Below are 23761 nucleotides of genomic sequence, written 5' to 3'. Positions count from 1 at the left end.
ATATATATATATATATATATATATATATATATATATATATATATATATATATATAGTTATACATAAGGGTATGTGCATGCATGTGTATCATATATATCATACATACAGACACATATTTACTTTGTCTTTGTTTTGAATACATCCCAGGCTATGTTTCAGCTGGCCACCTTTAACCTGTCATGCACATGTCATCTCTCATCTAAAACCTACATTTTTCAGCATTCTTCTCTAGTTTTGGAAGAGTTCTGTTGATGTGAAGATGTTACAATTTGATCTTGAGTTATACATCCTAGGGACATGTCAAAGAAAAGCAAAAACTGTGATGTATCATTTGTATAAATTTGGTTCTAGCTTCATGCACACTACTTTCCCTACATTACCTGATCATATACCTATACCCCCCAATCTCTGAAGAACAAGTCTTCAAAGAACTTTCAAAAGCACACTTTCTATGGGACCAGATAACGTACCAGTCTGTCTATCAGCCAGCATGAAAAGGGACCTGTTATACCCCCTACATGGGCTATTCAATATAAGCATCTGATCAGGCTTTTAGCCAGATGAATAGAGGACAGTAACAATCATCCCCCTGCACAAAAGTGGGGTGTCAATGGGCCCAGGTAATTATAGAACCATAAGTCTGACCATCCTCATCTATAAGACTATGAAGAGGATTACTATCTATAAGACTATAGAGAGGATTACTATGGAATTAATTAATAAGGAAATACATAACCTGCAAAGTCTTGACCCCATCATTATGGAATTAATAAATTAGGAAATAGGCAACCTAGAAAGTCTTAACCCCAGGCCAGTTCATTCTTTTGTCAAGCTCAGATCTTGCCTGCCTGCTTAACCTGTTCCACAGCTTCAGAAAGGTTACTGAATCCATAAAGGAGGGAAAACCAGTACAGACCTCATATTTAGACCTTACAAAGGTATTCAGCACCATCTTGCACTCGGATATTGTTGATAAGCTTTCCCAGCTAAATGCCAATTCTTATGTAACTCAATGGAGAGCAAATTGGCTCACAAACAGAACCCAAGAAATTAAAGTAGGTGTTTCTGTCTCCTACAAAAGACCTATCATTAGTGGTGTACCAGGGTTTAGTGCTTGGGCCACTCTCCTTTGGCATTGTTTTCTTTTAGGTCAAAGCTAAAGGGTTTACAGCTTACCATGTTTGCAGATCACTGCAAACTTGGAGCCATCACAACTCTCCAGAGTACACCAAGATCCTCCAAGAGGGACAATTACAAGCAAATAACAGATGTCATAATCATGGACTACTAAATGCCAAAAATGTACAATAGTCTCATTCAGCAAACATGCTGACCCCTGTGATTATAACACTGACTACACACCCTTGAAAACTGATTCTGTGATTAGAGACTTGGGAACCTGTGTGCACAACAAACTGTCCTTTGTTCACCATGTGTCTGCTTCTGTAGAAAAGTTATTTTTCACTGTGCAGCTTATTAGTAAGGCTATAGTATCTATGTCCAGGGATGTGATTATTCCACTATATTCAGCACTTAGAAAAATCTTGAAGTATAAAAAGAAGCTATGTCTTACCATAACATTCCATCTGTGTTGTTGTCTTTTATCTGTCTTCAACCCTTGGGTTCAGATCTGACTCTGCTGCATTACATAGCTTGGATCCAAGAACTGAGCACCTCCTCCTCCACCCACAATTCCCCACTCCCTCATCACTAACTCAGATCAAGTTTGCTGAAGCAGCCAGAGCAGAAGAATAAGAAATATGTATACCAGAAAAACTAACACACCATCTTCAAGAGCTCAAAAGTGACCAGGAAATGGTCTGAGCTCCATCTCGCCAGTCCTCAAAAACAAGGAAGGGGGATGAAAGGGGGGGGTTGAAGACAGATGAAAGACAACAACATAGATGGAACATTATGGTAAGGTATAACTTCTTTATATGATGTTGCTTTCATCTGATCTTCAACCCATGGGACTGAGTCCTTAGCTACTTAAACCCTGGGTGGCCCTAAGGAAGGATGTTCTGGAGCATGGCAGAGCCAAAGGATGCTCAGCTTCTGGAAATTATGTCCAATTTGTAGTGGTTGATAAAGGTATGAGGGTTAGCCCATGTCACTGTAGTACAGATGTCATCTATGGAAACTTTAGACCAGAATGCAGAGGAGGTAGAAATGGATCTGGTGGAATGGACTTTCACATTGTCTGGTAAGGGAATACATTTTAGATTATAAATCAAGTGAATACACTTGGAAATCTAATTAGAAATTGTCACCTTTGAAACCGGTTTTCCTAGTCTAGACTTTGAAAAGGAGACAAATAATTGATCTGACTTTTGAAAGGATTTGGCTCTTGCCAGATAAAATCTCACCTGTCTATGTACGTCCAGAGAATGGAGTCGGTATTCCCCTTTGTTTTGGTAGATGAGGAAAAAATGGTAACTTGATCTCTTGATTATAGGTTCATAGGTTCATAGGTTCATACTAGGCTATCTGCCCGAGGGCATTTACAAGCCTAGCCCATCGTTTTGTGGCTTACGCCACCCCTTTAGTATGGGGAACTATACCCATTATTTTGCTGTGCCTCTGTCGAGCAGTGACACTGAGGTAATCCCTGGGGTATATCTGCGATCTCCCATCCATTGGTCAAGATTTCTCTTGAACAAGGCCAGCGAGGTGCTCTGCCTCACATGTACCGGGATTTTGTTCCACAGCATAGGGAGTCTTTGGGTGATGAATCTATCCCTCCAGCACGTCCTATTAATAGCCGTGTCAAGGTTTAAGTCTCCGCCCTTGTGGCTCTGATGGATCTAGATTTTTGAGGTGAAGCATATTCATCAAATCTGGGTTTGACATGGCCTTGTATGTTAGGCAAAGGTCACCTCTGAGCAAGCGTTTACTGAATAGAGCTGGAGTTCTTTCAGTCGGGCAGCATAGGACAGATTTTGAGACCCTTTATCCTTTTGGTGAGGAACTTTTGTGGCCTCTCCAGCTGCTGCAAGTGTCGGGTCAGATACATTCCGAATGGGGCATTGTACTCAATCATTGGTCTGATGAGTGATGAGTAAAGGGAGACTATGACCTCCCTTGATCTAGATGAGAATCCCTTCATGATAAGGTGGGCAATGTAGAAGGTCTTCCTAACTACTTTAGCTACATGGGTGTCGAATGACAGACTACTATCAACCTGGGTCCCCAGGTCCCTGATAACTTCTTCTGTGCTCAGTGGATTGCCACCTATTTGGTAGCTAGGGGTAACCTTGTTTTTCCCGAAGGGTATGACTATGCATTTTTTGGCATTTAACTTTAGGCAGTGGCTCTGGCACCAGTTATCCGTTTCTCTGAGACCCTTCTGAACGATATCTGTGTGAGTTGTATTTTCTACTAATTGCCCAGTTTGCAGTCATCTGCAAACTTTGTCAGCCATAACCCTCCTGTGTTTGCTTGTACTTCGGAAAAGTAGATGCCAAACAAGAGTGGGCCCAGGACTGAGCCCTGTGGGACACCACTTGTGACAGGCTTTGAGTCTGACATGGCGCCAGCAGCTCTGACCCTGTGGGTTCTGTCACTCAGCCAGTTTGCAACCCATCTTGTGATGTATGGGTTGACATTTAAGCTGATGAGTTTTCAATGATACCCGAATGGGGTATTGTATCGAAGGCCTTAGCCAGATCGAGGTAGGCTGTATGGACTGCCTTTCCCTCATCAATGGCTTTGGTGACTGTTTCAAAAAGTCAACCAAGTTTAAAAGGCATGATCTGCCTTTGACAAAGCCAAACTGGGTTGGATCGAAAGTCTGCAAATTCCTATGTCTTTATTTATGAGGTCCATTATGATCCTCTCCATGGCTTTGCAGATAAGGCTTGTCAAGCTAATGGGCGGTAATTTCCAGGGTCGGTGGAGGCACCGCCTTTGTGAAGTGGTACCACAGTTGCAGTGCCACTCCTGAGGCAGTATCCAGAGGTAAGACTTTGATTAAACAGCTGTCCTAGCTGTGGGTTTAATTCCTCATTGAGTTCATGGAGCACACAGCCGGGGACACCATCAGGTCCCATGGATGCTGTGTTTTTTGCTTTGGAGAGAGCAGTTCTCACTTGGGCACTGGAGATGTTTGGTGGGCTGCAATCGCTTTGGTATAGATATCTCTCCTTTGGGGGAGAAGTTTGCACTGAACCTGTCAGCCAGTATGTTGGCAATGTCTGTAGGATCAGTAATCTTCACATCATTTTGAACTAGCTCTGAGCATATCTGGGAGTTTCCTCCCAGGTTTCTAACATAGCTAAAGAAGGCCTTATGATTGTCTTTTGAGTCTTTAGCTATTTTTCTCTCGAAATTTGCTTTGGATGATTTTATGAGAGCTCTTAGTTTTTTACTTATAGTGATCAAGGGTGTCTTACCTTTTAAGGATTTTGCTCTATCTTGTAGTAGCTTCCTCCTTTTGTTGTAGAGTTTGTTTATGGCTGGGGTCCACCAGACTGGACGCTTGCCTTTGGTACAAAGAGTCTTTGTTTTGCTTGGGATTGCCTTATCCATGCAGTCCTGCAGGTGCTGGTAGAAGGCATTTGTAAGTGATTCAGTGGCTTGAGTACTGTTTTCCGCTCGGGGCCTTAAAGGAGACCACACTAGTCTTTAGAAGTGTGAAGTCGGCTTTGAGAAGTTCTTTACTGTGGTCTTTTTTATTTCAGGTGGGGTGGGATGAGGACCTCCAGCGAGATTAGTTTGTGGTCTGATCTCACCAGTGAGGGGTACACCTCGGTGTTGAACATTGTGCTCCCATGTTCGTGATGATGAGATCAAGTATGTTATCTCCTCTTGTGGGGATGGTGACTAGTTGTTCCATGGCATTTGAGTTTATGAATTCCAGGAACTTTTGGGCTAGGGTGTTTGGGCTTGAGTAGTGTTCCCAGTCTATATTAGGGTAATTGAAGTCACCTAGTATGATGGTGTTTGGTGATACATTTATCCCTCTAGTGTTTTCAGGAAGGCCATGTGAGGTTCCTGAGTTTGTGAGGGTGGCCTGTAACATGCTACAATTTGCAGAGCAGTCTTGCCTATGGTTAATTGCACCTGGATGGTCTCCGATGCATCGCGTTGCCACCAGTCTTGAGGTGTGGGTGTCCTTGATGAATATGGATACCCCCTCCTTTCTTGGTATTGTCCAGATTTTGGGGCCGGCATGATATGAGGTAAAACCTGATAGCTGGGGTGCTCTCAGGAGCCTTGAACCAGGTTTCTGTCACAGCACAGACATCGATGTTCTCCATACTGAGAAGGGCCTCGAGTGCGTGCATTTTGAGATTTAGACTTCTGGCATTGAGCAGCATTACCCTTAGTTTTTTCCTTTTTGTGTTCTAGGGTGGTAGGTTTAGAATTTGAGCCTTGCCTAAAAAGGCACTATGGGGTGGCAAGAGCCTTTGCCAATATCCGAATCCCAGGGTGACAGGTGCAAGCCGTCCCTTGAAGCAGCGTGGCTTGTCCAGCATGTCATCCCAGGCAGACAGACACTGGATCCCCTTTGAATGACACCAGTGTTTAAGCCAATTGTTAAAGCTGATCATCTTATCTCTGTATTGTGGCATCATTCTTGGTGAAGGTAGGATACTGCTCAAGGTCAGGGTCATACCTGTCTGGGCTACATAATCAGAGAGCTCCTCAATGTCTCTTTTCATGTAGTCCAAGGAGGTACGTCTCAGGTCGTTTACACCAGCGTGGACAATGACTGAGTCATATTTGTACCTGCTGTTGAGAGACCTGGGTGCTTGCGTTATGTGGCGGATTCTAGCGCCCGACAGGCAGCTTACTGTGACCTTCTCCTTACTCAGTCTGGTGAGTGGGACGTCAGTGTGTCTGACTATGGAGTCACCAATGACTAGTGTGTCTGGCATTGTGTTTGGCCTTAAGGGCTGTGACTGTTTGACACTCTGACTGTGAGGTCTATGTGTTGCAGGTGTTGTGTTCTGAGGTGGTGGTTGTTTGGGTGTCTGCTTTGGTGGCCTCTGCTGTTTTGGTAGATTTTGATCAGAGCCTCGAGTATGTCTTTGTGTGTTTATGTGTATGATTTGAGGTTGTAATGGTAATATGTGAGACTGGGTCTATAGTGTGTGTGGTAACCTTCTCCTCCTGACTGGTCTTGCCAGTCCTATGTTGAGAGAGCTCAGCCTCCAGTTTGGCCGTATAGTTGCATCTCTCGCATGTATTTGTGTTTTGTGGGAGGAGGAGAGGGTTGTCTGTGTACATGAGGCAATTGTAACATTGCCTCAATATTCCCAGGTTCACCAGCTGAGCAGGAGAGGACACTAGCAACTGATCCCTCGACATGCTAGAAGGAATAGACAAAAAAAACTTTAAAAAGATTCCGGGGGACGTGGGTGACCGAGAAATGGGGGATTGCCTTTTTGGGGTACTATCTATGACAAGAGTGCCGTATCAAGGTAATAAGTACTGTAGGAGCAAGTGCTACGTTTAACAGATAGAGAATAGTCTACTTGGAGTCAAGTAGAGATGATCTTTTTAATTATAGGATACGCTGATTAGATCAGTAGTATAGTTCGAGGAAGGTAGTTTTAAGGGAAAAAATAAATTCCCACTGCCAGTCTCAAACCCAGGAACTTGGTAACATTAGTCTGTATGACCTACCACTAAGCCATGATGTTGCCCTCTGAAGACAAATGATGGATTAGTGGGGAGAGTAACTCTGTCCTTATGAAAAATAAGGTACGGGGGCTTGATGCATAATGCTTGAAGTTCTGAAACTCTCTTTGCCAAGGTAATAGCTATGAGAAAAGTGGTTTTCCAGGATAAGAACTGAAGATCCACTTTGGCAGCTGGCTCAAGGGATGTAGATGTTAAGGCCTGAAGAACTAGGGTGAGATCCCAAGGGGGAATGACTTCTTTAACAGGTGGCCAGAGAAGGAAAGTACCCTTGAGAAATATTTTGCAAAGTTTTGAAGAAGCCAAAGAAGAGACATTAAAACCAGCATGGTAATTAGAAATGACTGCTAATTGCATGTTAATGGTTGATGAACTGGAACCTTTGTGAAAAAGCTTAGAAAGAAAATCCAAGATAAAGGGAATAGGAGTGGAAAAGGGGTCAACTTTGTGTTTCTGAGCCCAGATAGAGAATCTGTTCCACTTACTAGCATAAATTCTCCCAGTGGAAGTTTTGTGTGCTGCTAAAATGATGTTCTTAACAGAGGATGACAGCCCAGGAACTCTAGCCATCATTGAAAGTGGATTAGCCAAGCTGTCAACCTAAGACTGACAATGTCCCGGTGAGGGCGACCGGACAGGTGTGAAAGAAAATCCTGAGATGGATGCAGAGACCAGGGAGGACACAACAGATGAGACCATAGCATGGGAAACCAGATTTGTCGAGGCCAGAATGGGGCAATGAGGATGATCTTGCACTCCAACCTCCTGGCTTTCTGAAGAAATTTTGGAATAAGGAGCAAGGGAGGAAATGCATACAGAAGACCAGGGGGGGCAAGCGTGGACTAGAGCGCCTCTTAGGGATTCCCCTGGAGGAGGAATTAGGGCAAAGAACTTGCTGCACTTTGTGTTGGAAGGAGAGGTGAAGAGATCACAGCAAGGATGACCCCATTTCTGGAAGATCATGTTTGCCACTGCTGGGTTGAGAGACCACTTGTGCGGCATCAGCAGGGTTTGGCTGAGCCTGTCGACTAGAACGTTGGACTTCCCTGGAATGTGCATCGCAACAAGAAAGCAGTTGGAAGAGATCGCCCATTCCCACAGTCTCATGGCTTCTCGACATAGGGGATAGGATCTGATCACCCCTTGTTTGTTTATATACCAGACTACCGACATATTGTCTGCCTGGATAGCAATAGTCCTGGTCGGAAGAGAGTCCTGAAGTGCTTGCAACACCAGAAGCACTGGTCTTATCTCCAGGACATTTATATGCAAATTGGTCTCCAGGGCTGACCATGTCTTGGACAGTCTGTCCCAGGTAATGACACCCCCACCCCAACTGGGGAGCATCCGTGGTGATTGTGGCTGAGGATGTAGGAGGTAAGAAAGGATGACCGGCCAAAAAATTTTGAGGGTGAAGCCACCACATCAGAGAAAGTTTGCATACCCTTAACAATCTAACTGGATGAGAGAGAGAGAGGAAGGTCCAAGAGAGACCACTGCACTGTAAGGATCCGTTGAAGTGCTCTCATATGAAGACAGGCTGTGGGAATAATGGTAATGGCTGCAGCCATGGACCCCAGAGCTTGAAGGACCAGGTTTGTTGGGGGGCACAGAGTGTGTAGAATTTGTCTGATATGAATCTTTAATGACAGGATTCATTGGGGGGAGGAAAGACCTTGAACTGTAAAGTGTCAAGACGTGCTCCTATAAAGTCTAAGACTTGTACTGGCTGGAGATGTGACTTTTTCAAGTTGATAGAAATTCTCAAGTACTGAGCTAGTTATAAGATATAATTCTTGCTAGCAAGAGTAGATGTCTGGTGGAAGCAGCTATAAGCAACTCATCCAGGTATGGGAATACTTGGAAACCCTGCAGTCTAAGATGGGCTGCCACTACTTCCATGACTTTGGTGAACACCCTGGGGTCTGTGGTGAGACCAAAGGGAAGTACTTGGAACTGGAAGTGACTGGCTCCCAACCCGAAGCAGAGAAATCCTCTGGAGCACCTGTTCATCTTTATATGGTAGTACGCATCCTGGAGGTCTATGGAGCACATCCAGTTGTTCTCCTGTAACCTGGGGAGAATGGATTGAATACTGACCATCCAGAACTTTGTTTTGGCAACTGATTTTTTCAGATCTGTGAGGTCCAGTATAGGTCTTAAGTCTTTTTTTTTTGGCAACAAAACAAATCTTCAGTAGATGCTTGATCCAGACTGGTCTGGGGGGACTGGCTGGATGATGCTTTTTCTTAGCAGACTGGAAATGTCCACAGCTGCTTCCTCCCTCAGATTGGATGGGACATCAGAGAGGGTTTTTTTCTGGGTCTGGGGTTGGACAGAAAAGGAATGTTGTACCCTCTAGATATTTTTTTGTGAAGCAACAGACAGCCCCTGACTGCCTCCAGAGTGGAGCAGTCAGGTAACCCCTCAGGGATGTGGAAAGGGTTTCTTCAAGAAAGGTTCTCTTGGACCCTGCTTCCTGGGACCCCCTTCTGCCCCTAGGGCGGCGTCCATTGTTTCTCCCTCTGCCTCTGGAGGAAACCTCTCCCTGAGACTGAAAGGAAGAGCTCTGGAACTTCCAGAACCACAACTTCTTACTTGCATGTTGATTCCAGGAAAAGGATCTTTGTCAGATAGAGAAGTGGATCCCTATGGCAGAAAGCGTCTTCCCATCTTTCTCACTCTGGGAGAGAGTATCGCGAATGGACAAACCGAATAAGGCTGATCCATGGAAAGGGTTGTTGGTGAATGATGCCTTCAAGGGTTCAGAAAAATTGCAAATCCGCATTCAGGCATGACATCTAAAAGCAGTGCCAGAACTGGCTGCCCTAGAGGTTCCTTCCGCAGCATGTGAAATTATTCTCATAGAGGTGTTGGATATGGCAGTGAGGGTGGCCAGCTTAGAGGAGACAGATCTCTTCTCCTCTTCAGGTATGGACCCTGTGAGAGGCTGAGTGATCTATTTTATTAGATCCCTCTGAAGCCTGGTGATATGGGCGAAATAGTTCAGTGCCCTCAGAGCGAAAGTTGCTGAAGAATAAACCCACTTCCTAAAGCTGTCCAAAGCCCTAGACTCCCTGTTAAGGGGATGGACAGTATAACTTTCTTGAACGAGTTCCTTTTTTATGGCCGCTGCAACCACCATGGCATTGGCAGGGATACCCTTAGAAAAATGGGGCCTGTCTGGGGGAGCACTAAGGACCTATTCAGGATGATGGGGTATTTGCTGTACCATGTCTGGTTCCTTCCACACCCTGTGGGCGATAAAGTCTATCAAGGGATCTGCAGGGGGGACACCCAGGAAGTGGAAGGTCCTGTTCCAAAGGCCTCGAGGAAAACTGATTCTTCCAGATTAGGTTTTTGGGTACACCACCCACCTTTCTGCCTGAGGATTTCCATGATGTCTCCAAAGGTGAAATCGTCGGGTGGGGATCTGGGAGACTCTTCTCCTTCCTCAAAATCAGTGTCATCAGTGAGGGACTCTGGAGATGAGTCCAAGTGCCTCCTCTTGCACTTGTGCTTTCCATGGGTCTCCTCAACAGGAAGATCTAGGGAGTCAATGGAAGGCTGTTGGGGTTCCAGTTGTGGAGCAAGGCTTAAAGGCCTAAGGAACAGGCAGCCTCTGAGAGGCTAGGAGGGATGCCTGCTGCACAGACACAGAGGGAACAAACAAGGTATCCGAAGTTGGGAGTGTTGAGGCTCTCACTAGAGTGGAGTGAACTCTCTGTACCACCTCAAACACCGAAGGACAGCGAGCACCAAGGACAACTCCACTGGAGCCGAAGCCACCGCCGTCAAAAATCCCCAGGCCCCAAACTCCCCTGGCACCGAGGATATCGTCAGAGCTGAACTGTCAAACACTGAGTTGCCAAGAGGTAGGAACAGATCCAAAAACCTCAAACCTGATACCCACCCCATAGACTCGGTGCCAGAGTCATGGCTCTGAAAGTCTACTGGAGCTGAATTGGTCAGAACCAAAGCACTCAGAGCTACTATCGGTGTTGCGGGGAGAATCTCCATTGGCGCTGCGGTCTCGACACTTGGGAGCTTCACGCCAGAGGGTTCCAAATCTGAGAGTCAGATCGGAAAAGGAGCCAAAGGTAAAGGTTGGGGTTGGGTGCTCACGGCTCCAGAGGGAGACAGAGCAGGCACAACCCCCATCTGCATCTGTGCACGCAGAAAATGCATCAAAATCCTGTCCATCTCAGCATCGGAGAAGAAGTTAGAGGACCTGGCAGATGAAGCAATGGACCCCAGTCTGGAGTGATGCCTGGGGGAGGTAATGACCAGGGAAGTGCAGGGAGGAGCAGGTTCAAGTGAGAAGCTTGAAGTGGCTGGGCGGGGAGAGGAGCGCTTTTTCTTGAGGGAGGGAGAACGAGAAACCTTGGAGTCAGTACGCCTCTTATGAGGCCTGTCTTCCTTGGGGCTTGTGTCTGAATCTTTGGATTTGGCTGGGTAATCCTGGTCAGATTTGGAGGGAGTTTGGGCTCCTGAAGTAGAGGCCTGTGTAGAGGAAGAAGAGAGAAGCAGGCTCTTGAGAATAAGTTTGTTCTTCCTGTGTATCAGTGTTCACTGGTTGAAGCCCATGCAGATAGAACAGGAGGACTCTAGGTGACTAGCACCCAAGCAATAAATGCATAGGGTGTGGGTATCAGAGGGTGGTATTTTGTGCCCACACCCTGTGCATTTTTTTAAATCCAGCCTTAGGGGCTTTGGACATGGCTAGAAGAGAAAGGAAGAAGAGGAAGTAAAGCCTGTCTATAAGATTTTTTTTGAGTGTAGACCGCACTGAGAAACAAAGGTAAGAAGGGAAGAAAGGGGGAGAAAAGGCAAAAAAAGTTTATTACAGTAACCTAACAACAGTCCTAGGAGGAGCTTATCTGGAAGCTGCTATTCACGATGGCAGCAAACAAGATCTGAGGTAGTGATAATGGAGTGGGGAATTGTGGGTGTAGGAGGAGGAACTCAGTTCTTGGATCCAAGCTATGTAATGCGGCCAAGGCGGATCCGAGTTCAGATCCGAACCCATAGGTTGAAGATCAGATGAAAGCAAGATCAGATTGTGTTTCTGCATATACCTGTCCAAACAATTAACACAACCTGAATGACCACAACACTTTCTCACCAAGAAAATCATAAAAACTGCACTGATTATCACAAGGCCTTGTCCCTCTTCTTGGTATGATAAAGGGTTCTAAGGGTCATTCTCTGCCTCACGTACAGAGACCCTCAACAGACCCTGTCCTCTCAGATCTACTACACATCTACAAGTCCAGTAGTGCCATAAAAACCCACTCGAGATCTCAATCTGTTCTACAACATAAACAAAACATGTTGGAGAAAGAGAGATATGTATTGTATCACAGAGAATACCAATTCTTTGGAATTACCTTTATCTCCACATAAAACATAATACTTCCCTTACTCTAGTCAAATGTAATATGGATGAATGGATAGGAAACCATAAACTCATCCCTGGATGAGCACCCTTGCCCCTTATGGATAGGGGTAACATGTAAATGATCCACCCAGTTCTGCGTTATTCATACTTATATTACAAGAGCTCCAAATGTCATGGGAATGCAGGGCTAGGCTTCTAAAGATCTCATGGATTGATAGCCTAGTAAGTACCTATGAACCTATATAAGGTCTGCAATGTTCCATCCTTGGGGCATACACAGGCACTGATAGTAATAGTAGCACTAAAGACAATGTCCGCATGCATTAGTAAATAAAAAAGCACCAATTACCCTTACATTCTAGTTCTGATGAAGGATATACTGCCAATCAGCATTTGGTAAAACCAAATAAACAAAGTGTTGTATTTAAAGCATTTATTATTATTATTATTATTATTATTATTATTATTATTATTATTATGATTATTATTATGATTATGATGATTATTATTATTATTATTATGATGATTATTATTATTACTATTATTATTATTATTATGATTATTATTATTATGATTATTATTATTATTATTATGATTATTATTATTATTATTATGATTATTATTATGATTACTATGATGATGATTATTAATATCTACCTTACTGTTATGCAGCCTAACAAACCAAAATATAATATTTAATCCAGGTCACAAGAATAAAGAAACAACAATGTGAAAAAGCAGGACTAGGACTAGTATAAAGGAAAGAGATACTTTGTTACTACTTTCAATATTTTGACAGAGAGTACACTTAAGGAGGTTACAAAATATTGGGGAATAGTAACAGGTGATAAGGATTTGAAACAGTTGTTGAAGAAACATATTAAGGTTCCATATAGGAGAGCAAGAAATTTAGCAGACATGACAGTACATAACTGCTTTATGGTACCAGATACTAGGTTTATATACCCTATAGAAAATAAAGCAGGCACGATAACTTGCCATAATTGCTCAATTTGTAGATATATAGTACAAGCATTTCCAAAAATAAATAATTTAAGATTTACACCCAAAAATGTATATACATGTAAAACAGAAGGGGTAGTTTATGCCCTAAAATGTAGTTGTAACCTTTACTACATAGGAGAGATGGGCAGAGCGTTTAAAATATGCATGCAGGAACATATTAGGGATATAATAAATCAAAAGGTAGACAGCCCTTTGGGACAGCACTTTATGTCCAAACGTAATGCCACACCTGCTGGATTGATGGGTTGTATTTTGGAGAAAGTTGAGATGTTTTTAGGTGAAAATGTCAAAATGAAAGATAAACTGTTGAAAAAAGAAACTTTTTTATTTTAAAATATAATACTTTGGAACCCAATGGGTTAAACAAAGAATGCAACTGGAAATATATGATATAATTGATTAATTATTTAATGGGTTAATTGCTTAATTTTTTTAAGTATATAAGATGGATGGATGGAAGCTGTATGTTTTTGTACTTGAAGAAGGCTTATAGCCAAAGCGCTATGTCCTGTTCTTAATTAAAGTGGTATATTACCTGAGTCTGTGACTATATATTGTTTTTATTTTAATTTTGAATTTTTGTGGCTTTGTGAAAAAGCAGGACTACCTGATGTATATTTTTCTCATGTTAGATCACTCCCCAGTACATGCCTCATTGAATGCCATTTTCAAATTCAAAGAGGTCCCAATCCATCTCTATTATGTACCCTCTATATATGTTTCATAGTTTCATAGTATAGTACTAGGCTATCTGCCCTGGGGCATTTGTAAGCCTAGCCATAGTGATGTGGCTTTTGCCACCCCATGAAATGGTACAAAAATGTACAGAATAAATTTAGAATACTGTGCCTCTGTCTAGTAGTGACACAATGAAGGTCCCCTTATATAATAGAATTAGTTTACTGTGCCCCTGTCTAGCAGTGACACAGATGTGACCGCTGGGGTAAACTTACGATCTCCCATCCACTCATCAAGATTTCTCTTGAAGAGAGTCAGTGAGGGGCTCTGCCTAATACGAACTGGGATCCTGTTCCAAAGCATGAGAAGCCTCTGGGTTATGAATCTATCCCTCCAGCATGTCCTATTCATACTTGTGCCGAGGTTTAAGTCTTTAGCTCTCGTGGTCCTGATGGATTTGGATTTTTTGAGGTGGAGCATGTCCATCAGATCCTGATTGGACATGGCCTTGTACGTCAGGCAGAGATCACCTCTGAGCAGGCTGTATGCTACTGAATAGAGCTGAAGTTTCTTTAGTCTGGCAGAATAAGACATATGTTGGAGACCCTTGATCCTCTTGGTGAGATACTTTGGTGGTCTCTACAGCTGTTGCAAATGCCGGGTGAGGTACATACCAAATGGGGCATTTTACTCAATCATGGGTCTGATGAGGGAGGAATATAGGGGTACAATGACATCCTTGGATCTGGATGTTAATCACTTCATGATGAGGTGTGCAAGGTAGAATGTTTTTCTAACCACTTTGGCAACGTGGGTGTCAAATGAGAGGTCGCTGTTGACTTGGGTCCCTAGGTCTCTGATTATTTTTTCCGTACTCAGTGGGTTGCTGTCTATGTGATAATTTGTGGGTACTTTTTTTTTCCCAAAGGGGATGACTATACATTTTTTGGCATTTAGTTTAAGGCCGTGACTCCGGCACCAGTTGTCCATTTCTGTGAGGCCTTTTTGTAGGATGTGTGTGTCTGCTAGTGTATCGACTATGGCGCCTAGTTTGCAGTCATCTGCGAACTTTGTCAGCCACAGCCCTCCCATGTTTGCTTTAACATCTGAGAAATAAATGCCGAACAAGAGGGGTCCCAGGACAGATCCCTGTGGGACAACACTTGTGACTGGCTTTGAGTCTGACATTGCTCCAGCGATTTTAACTTTATGGGTTCTGTCCTTTAACCAGTTTGCAACCCATCTAGTGACATAAGGGTTTACTTTTAAGCTGTTGAGCTTATCTATGATGCCTGAGTGGGGTATTGTGTCGAAGGCCTTAGCCAAGTCCAGGTATGCTGTATGGACTGCTTTGCCCTCATTAATGGCTCTAGTGACTGTTTCGAAAAGAAGGCAGGATCTGCCCTTTACAAAGCCGAACTGGGTGGGGTCAAGTGTCTGTAGGTCCCCTATGTTTCTGTTTATGAGTTCCATAATGATTCTTTCCATAGCTTTGCAGACCAGGCTGGTTAAGCTTATGGGGCGGTAGTTTCCAGGGTCTGTAGAGGCACCCCCCCTTGTGGAGTGGGACCACTGTTGCTGTACGCCCGTGTTCAGGTACATATCCTGAAGTAAGGCTAAAATGTGTAAAAGCATTTTACTGTAATTACCATTTAAAGTGGCAAATTAACTTGTATTTGGTTAACTTTGTTCAATTCTAAGCTGATATGGCCACAACCCCGACTGCATCTCGGACTACATCAAGAGATGAACTGATGTTAGCAGAATCATGTTATCTAATTTCAGTAACTTTTGATATTTTAACTTTCCTGAACTGAAAATAGCAACAAAGCCTATAAACAATGAATGGCAGTAGTAAAGTCTGAATCGAAATTATACATTCAACAATGAGTACCACAGTCTAAAAACTCAACTTATTTTTCCACTAATCAGATGTCAGACATAAATGGTCTTAGTTATAGAGCCTTTTCAGATGTCAACTACAAAAGATCTTGGTAGTTATAATAACATCAGATATCATTTTTACCTAATTTGTTTTGCACCCCCCACTCCCCAACAGCTGCACACACACACACAGACAACTATGTGGCTCCTCCATTCCTTATTACGTCATTTCTAGCCTCTTCCTCCATCCATCACCTTCCTCTCCATCACCTCTGTCCTACCATCCCCACTCCCATCTCCACAGAGACACCAGGTTTCTACTGCTGTAACCCATCAACAGGTAAGTTCCTTCTCTCCATAGAGAAGTGTTTTATTGAAGTCTGATATGTACAGACCAGCAGTGGACTTCACAGTACTGACTGCCTTAAAAAACTCCAGCTATACTCTGTCACATATCGTCTACTCAGAGGCGATCTCTGCTTAACATACAAGGCCATGTCAAACCCAGAGCTGTTGGACATGCTACACTTGAAGAAATCCCAATCCCTCAGAGCCACATGCTCCAGGGATCTAAACCTTGTCATCACAATAACCAAAACATGCTGGAGGGATATGTTCCTGACCCAGAGACTCCCCAGACTCTGGAATAGATTGCCCATACATGTCAAGCAGAGTGGCTCTTTGGCCCTCTTCAAAAGGAATCTTGATGATTGGATGGGAGAAAGGAAATTCACCCCGGGGATCATGTCAGTCACCCTGCTAGACAGGGGTCCAGGGAAGTAAATAGTGTGGGAAGAAGTAGCCAGGGAATTGTTATGGCTAGGCTTGTATAGGCCCTAGGGCTGATAGCCCAGTACCAACCTATGAACCTATGAAAATGGTGCTAGCTCAACAGTCCATCATGCTGACTATGAGGGCAAGCCTTTTTCATGGCTAACAGGAGAGGTGAATAGAGAAAAACCCATATATGTGATCTACCCAAGTGACAACAAATCTTCTAACTTTGTACTGTGGAGATGGTTAATGGGAAAACTGAAATGTACAAGTGCAGGAACCAGAAGGTGTAAGTTGGTGGGGAAGTAATTGGAACATAGGAAACAGATGGTAGTGGTGAAAGGTGAAGTATCAGAGGATTGTGATCTACAGGAGACCATCCTGAAGCCACAATGTTTGATGTATAAGCTTCTACCATAACTTTAGGTGGTGCAGTGGTGCAGCAGTTAACATTGTCACTTCACAGCAAGAGGTTCTTTGGTTCGATTCTCAGCTGGGGTGCCTTCTGTGTGGAGTCTGCATGTCCTCACTGCATTCATGTGGGTTTCCTATAGGTACTCCGATTTCCTCCCACATTCCAAAGAGATGCATCTGGAGTGTTTCTCCCTGGGCCTCCACTGAAAATAGGCTCTGTCCTAGCTGGAATTTCCCAGTTAACAAATGTTAAATAATTAAATAAATGTAATAATGGAAAACAGGATGCCAATCTTAATAGATGATATCAGAATGGGCGGGGTGCTAAAGACTGAGGAAGAATATTATACAGGATCTGGCATGCTGTCTACATGAACAAAAAAATGCTGATACAAGATCCTTTCAGATAAGTGCAGGGTGATACACTATGGGAGCTGGTATACAAGCTAGATAATGTGATGCTACAGGTTAAAAGGTAGGGGGAGTTGGGATACACTAGCATCTGCAGAAATAAACTAACAAGGGCACTACATGAGGACAATTTTTAAAAGCAACTTATGTATATTTATTTAAAATATCTTTGAATGTTTATAATGGCATGCAAGTTTCTAAAATGCCATTAGGTTATAATCTTGCTAAGAGAACCTATGAACCAATAACTGCAACAGCAAAAGGCAATGCAATGTCAGTCAGGATCATGAGAAGCTCTGACTCCAGAGATCGGTGATAATCACACTCCCACTACTGTCTAGTTCTCCTTAGTTCTGTTGGCACCTCAGGGAGGGAGGCACGTATCTAAAGTAGATGGTGTAAAGAAAGGCTACAAACATAGGTAAGTATCTGCAGGGAAGCAACATATGAAGAAAGACTCATTTGTTTTGGATTTTACTTTTGTTGAAACTGAAGGGGAAAAAAGATATGATATGGGCCCATAAATTTTTAAAGGAGAAAAAGGGAGACAGAGTTGAGCAGGAAGGATAGGAAAGGCATGGACTCCAACTCAAAGTCCTCCAATTCAAGCTGGGCATGAGAAGGAACCTCTTCATGTAAGGAGCAGTGGATCACTGGAATTAAATTCCATGCTGGATAGTAGGAGTAAAATTCACTGGCACGTTTAATTAAGCAAGGGACAAATGTCACTGAAAAGGAGAAAGGGGTGGGAAGTTTGGAATGTTGGCACACTCAGTAGATCTGAAGTGTCCTTCCATTGGCTAAATGCAGTAAATGCTGTTGCTGTCCAATGTGTGTAATTTCAGTACAGACTGAGGTGACAAGCATACTGCTGCAGGCTCCTATCGCACCCGTGTGGTGCTGCAGCCTTGTTTTAAGGCACATATGCAGCACTGCTGAATTTGGAACTCTGCATTCTTTAATATTAAGGTGAGAATGGCACAGACACCACTTTTGGTCTATAGTGAAGGACATGAATACTACTCCCCCGGGTGAATAATGCCGTGGACACTCTATTCTTTTTTCCTGTAGCTGAGCCTTCAATCTCTTCTTGCAAGTGTCTTATAGCACCATTAACTTGGATCAGGAATGTCTGTCTCATATACTAAGGTACCATAAGTTAAGGCAACTTTCTGCAGTCTGGCGTGCATCACTTGTGAAGCCTTTACGTGCAAGTACTTGCTTCAAGCCTTGGCACATGTACTGTCATACTGTAATGAAAATGTCTCAGCTACACATCAACTTGGAAAAACAAATACAACTGTGATTAAGGAGGCAACCTCCCAAAGCTTACTCCTGCTATGCCAAATTTGCCACAAACCCTACTCCACCATTAAAAATCCAGCCCAGACATTCAAGAAAAAACAAATATGAATAAAATCATAAACTGGGTCATCGTAATAAAATGAATGCACTGCTTATTACATAAAAGCAAATGTTTAACACCTTCACCGAGGAAGAACAATATACTGTAAGGCAAAAAATAAAGAGATATCCAAAATAATACAAAATAGTTCAACGTCAACGTTTTTGCAACTACAATGCACTGCTGCTTTAAGTGCCCCTTTAATTAAAAGAATGAACGGATTACTTTAGGAAACTGTTGTAGATCAAAGGCTGCGTGGAGCAAGCTATATTTGTCTGCAGTTGTACTATTTATTACAATGTGACAGAACGGTTAAGGGAAGCTCTGATGACTTGCTTCCATTAAAAAGAGAAATTGGTCATGGTTTTATGATGGTAAGAATTAATGTTGTGGAAGAAGCAACATTAATTACAGCCTCATTTTGGCTGTTTCAGTTGCAGTACATAGCAATAGATTTGCGCACCTCCAAAATTCAGCCAGTTCCCTGCTCTGTATTTAAAATGAAAAACAACTATCAGGGCAGCTGTAGCAGGTCAGTAACAAAAGGACAAATACAGTGCGCAAAGAGGTACACTGCAGAAAGTACACAGAACCCAGGCTGTTTAGACTCACAACAGGGATAACGGGGCATGGCACCAGTCAGAGAGAAGCTGCAGTTATAACCCCCTACTATTACTCAGAATTTATGAAATAAAAACAATACTATAAAAAGCCAGTTATGCCACTTAATTTATAACAAACATATAAACAAGTAGGCGCGCGTCCACGCGCGGACTCACAAACAAACTCACACACACACACACACACACACACACACATTCACTGCAGGTGCATCCCCAAAACCGCGAGGCTTTTCCCATGCAGCTAATCATAACATTAAAAACATGCTTGCTGCACCAGTGTCCTATGCTGCTATAATAACACAAGCTCTGTTAGAGTATGCAACGCAATTTGTCCATTAAGGCAGGATTTAAAACTCAAAACACGCATTCTGCACAGTACATTGAGAGTGTGAAACAACGTGTGCATTACGTTATTCCAAAAAACTTGGATTAAAGGGACAAAAAGGCACCTCTGCGGTCAATGATAGTGGTTTTCCATTTACAGATTTAGGAATGGTTGCTCATAAATCTTCAGAAGTAAGGGCACCCAAGCTTGTTATGGGCAACATTATTACTTCCACATCAGTAACCAGCAGTGTCTATCACAGAAGAAAAGCTGAGACGCTAACAAAAGCAAGTGATTTCATTTACTGTATGTGCCTGAAAGGAGAAGGAGTAATCTGGGAAGGGGGCGTACTGCAAACTAAATGCTAAAAGTGAAAGCTTGAGAATTAGCGTGTCAAAGTTCGAATCCAACCAGCGTTAACATCCACTACAGCTTAGACAACCCAATACAAAACAAAGAATTGTTAATATAATTGAAGTTTACTCAGCCACCACGGAAATGTAAGTAAGCAGGCTCCACTACAAAAAAATGGGTGTCAGCAGGGGCATTCCTGCAAAAGTTGTTTCGGTTCCAGACTCCGGTGAGGGTATGACACCCCCCCCCCCCCCAAAAAAAAAAAATAAAATAAAACACCTCTGTTATCAAGATGCAAACATCTGTCCTAATAACTCTACCTGACGCTGCGCCACTGGTTCTCGGGTCCATCCTCGGTCGGTTTGGAAAACCGAGAAAGGATCTGATTCATCGCACTGCTCCGCCTTTTGAGTTTGTTTCTCTCCAGCCACCCGGCCTGCTGCATGCAGCTGGTTATTGTGAAAAAACAAATCAACCCTGTCAAATATGCCCTTTGCAGGGACTACATAGAGTGGTACCAACAACCCGCTCTGTGCCTGCTGGGCACCCAGTGACGGCGAAAGCAAGTCCACAGTGTATCTTCAGACTCTGAGGTCGACTTAGGACACGATGCAACTGGTTCCCGATTGCTTCAGCCCAGAAAACAGCTACAGTATAATTGTTAAATACATTAATATTCCCTTTTCCTCTCGGTAAACTAGATATCAGGCGTCCAAAATGTAAATGCCAGACCGACCCCTCCTCGAGATACTCGAGAAAGTTCCTGCAGATGCTGTCCAGCTACTGTGAAGAACACCGCATCTTCGGGAGCTGGGGATTCCAAATCTTGAAACACTTCCCCCTTCGATTCGTTAGCTCCTCTGCGTTCTGTGCACCATCCTGCTTCTGGTTTCCATGGTAACACACTTGCCTTAGGATGCTGAGGATGGGGAGTGTTTACTCTTCACTCTGATTGGCTGTAGTGGATAAGTCAGAGAAAGTGTGTAGGAGAAATAGAGCGCGAGACGGAGAAGAAAAAATATACAGGTTAGTACCAAAGTCGGAATGACCACTCCTCATGCGCCCAAATACTGCAGGGCTACCTAGCAGTCAGACCTTGTTTAGCAAGACTTCATTTTCTCAGAAAACATCCTACTGTAGCATTAAGAGTAGGACATATTTATTTTTTATATTCCACGTCTACAACGACAGCATACCTCTCAAATGTCCAGATTTTCGCAGAACATCCAAATTTTTCCATTATATTTTTATACTGTTCCTCCTAAAAATTTGCTGTTTGCTGGCAAAACACCGAGGATTGAAGTTACCAAATATTGAGTTTCTGACTTTGTGCCTTTCAGAAATACATGCTAACTCAAAACCTGCTATTCTAGCAAATTTCAAAGTTTGTAAGAGTGCTGTTTAAAATGTGTCCCTAGTTTTGGGCCTTTGTTCCCCGTTATTTTAGGCTTTATCCAGGTTTCTTGCGCTGAAAAGTTGAGACGTATGAACTATAGTAATTATCAGTCTAGCTAATGGGCTTGTTAACAGTACAGATATGTCATCCTTATTCATTCATATTTTCTGTTAACGGCAATGTCTTTAGTACAGAAGTAGTCCAAAATATATTCACTAATAAATTATGAGTATCATCATCACTACGAATAAAATAACCCAACAGAACTATAACGCCACTGTAGTTTTCCAAATGCTTCCTTTTCCAGATGTGTCAGTGCACACTCATCCGAGATTTCTGACTACCTGACTGCACTCCTTGTCTGATCCAAATAGGTCTCAAAAGACCAGGTGATTGGGAAAGGTTTGAAGGATGACCAGTGCCTCAAAGACATGCGCACTGGACGTCAGTGGTGTGCCTATCAAACAGGAAGAAAAGATAACGTTTTCCCAAATTGCAAACCTAGCCATGAAAATCTCGAAACAAGCTTAAGGTGCAACATAGTATGAAAAGCTGAACATTGTCAACCGCCCATAAATCTTTATCCTGCACCAGTACGTTTCCGGGAACACACGTTCAATGTGTGCCAGAAAGAATTGGGAAACCCAAATTACAGGTTGTTATTACCTCTTCGTCTTTTCACAGAGCAGCACTGATTTTGGCAGTCATGTTTTAAAAAATATTACTGTATCAGAAATGTCTTGGTATGACACACAGCAACAGAAGTATCTACAATTCTATAATGTGGTACCAGTGCCACTTTTATTTTGGTTATAAAATGAAAGTATTCCTTTTGCATCTTTCCGAGAACGTGAACTGTCGTAAAAAAAATATCTCACATTTTAGTAACAAATGTGTAAGTTTTTATATGTGAGAAAGTGATAACTATATCTTCACCCACTCAATACCTCACCAGAAAGTGTGTATATTCAAGTGAAAATGAAAGAACTGAGGCAGAAATAAAGAAGCATGTACATTAGAAAAAGATGCTAAGGATGAAGCTACCAGGTAACAGGAAAAGAGGAAGGCCTAAGATAAGGTTTATGAATGTGGTGAGAGAGGACATGCAGGTGGTTGGTGTGACAGAGCAAGATGCAGAGGACAGGAAGAAATGGAAACAGATGATCCGCTGTGGCGACCCCTAACGGGAACAGCCGAAAGAAGATGATGATGATGATGTACATTATGCAGAATAGCTTAAAAGTTATGAATTCTGAATACTCCAGGTCCATTAACACTACAAACACTGATACAGAGGATAGTCCACTTCATAAAAATGAATACTAGTAGCTTTGCTGGTGTCATGTTGGGTACCACTCTGACCATATACCATTACAAAGCCATCTGTATCAGTGGAAGTGGTACCACAGTACACAGTATTATTTAGTGTTCATACGATAAAAACGAGAACTAAAGCTACCAGTCATCCTCTGCCACATCTGCATACACCTCAAACTACTAACATTAGAAATCATAACACTTAAACAGATGAAAGCAACACAAAAGGGTCCACAAAAACTACATACCACATACTGAGAAAAAAGGATTCTTTCATAAACTTAATTTATTGGATTACTAATGAGTGCACCTATAGAAATTTATTTGTAATTTATTGTTTTTTTTTTTCATTTCTAATTTAATGTTTATTCAAAGCATCATTAAATCTAACTTACCTAGCTTTGTTACATAGCATCTCACAATAGTTTTACACGTTGAATCTAATATTTATCACAGTAATTACAGGGGGTGACAAAGACAGCTCTTGCCCTGCAAAGTAAAAACAAATTTCTATCTTAAAGTTTACTTTCTAGAACTGTGCTGACCTTACAAGTGTATAACAACAAATAGTTATATCAGTGTGCACTCGCACTCAGTATGACTACGCAAGTCATAGGAGTGTTCTTAAAAATGTATTTATTTATTATTTATTTGTCTTTGTTTACCAGGAAAGTCAGACTGGGTACTATCCATTTTCAGCTGAGTCGGGGAGAGAAAAGCTCCATTTGTTTACATTGCATTATATTAAGTTCCAGTTAAACACAGAGTAGTTACATTTTTGTTTACATGTATCCACAAACAGTAGTTATATGTATACATTCTAAGATTTTACAGAGGTGGAAGTTACTAAAGAGACATGCAACTTAGTGGATTGTACAGGCAGCAGTTATATATAAGAATTGTTTTGGCATTTCAGTGAAAGTTTGAGTGTATTCTGTTTAAAGAGAGTATTTGTTGAGTATCATACGGTGAAGACAAATTCTCAACCTTGAGTGCAGGACCAGGCTTTTTTAAGATGTTTAAAAATAAATATTTTTGAAGAAAGTTGCAAATGTTTATATATATATATATATATATATATATATATATATATATATATGTGTGTGTG

At 42.4% G+C, this 23761-nt stretch overlaps 1 protein-coding gene across 2 annotated transcripts in view; it reads right to left on the bottom strand.

The window, feature by feature from the left end:
- YJEFN3 (YjeF N-terminal domain containing 3) overlaps nt 1-23761 on the bottom strand; it is a 1463772-nt gene that overhangs the window by 545638 nt on the left and 894373 nt on the right. The window contains exon 1 of one of the 2 annotated variants that reach the window (XM_044090651.1): nt 20261-20993. The exons of the other annotated variant lie outside the window; for it this stretch is intronic. Coding sequence (XP_043946586.1) covers nt 20261-20385 — 125 coding nt within the window. The 5' untranslated portion in view covers nt 20386-20993. Of the gene's footprint in view, nt 1-20260; nt 20994-23761 lie in introns of those variants that run through there. 2 annotated transcript variants of the gene reach the window in all.

Source organism: Protopterus annectens, chromosome 13.part0 (genome assembly GCF_019279795.1).
Source record: "Protopterus annectens isolate FY-2018-M chromosome 13.part0, PAN1.0, whole genome shotgun sequence".
NCBI classification, from domain to species: Eukaryota; Metazoa; Chordata; order Ceratodontiformes; family Protopteridae; genus Protopterus; species Protopterus annectens.
The sequence above is the reverse complement of the archived record's forward strand: the minus strand, read 5'-3'. Positions and strand labels throughout refer to the sequence as shown.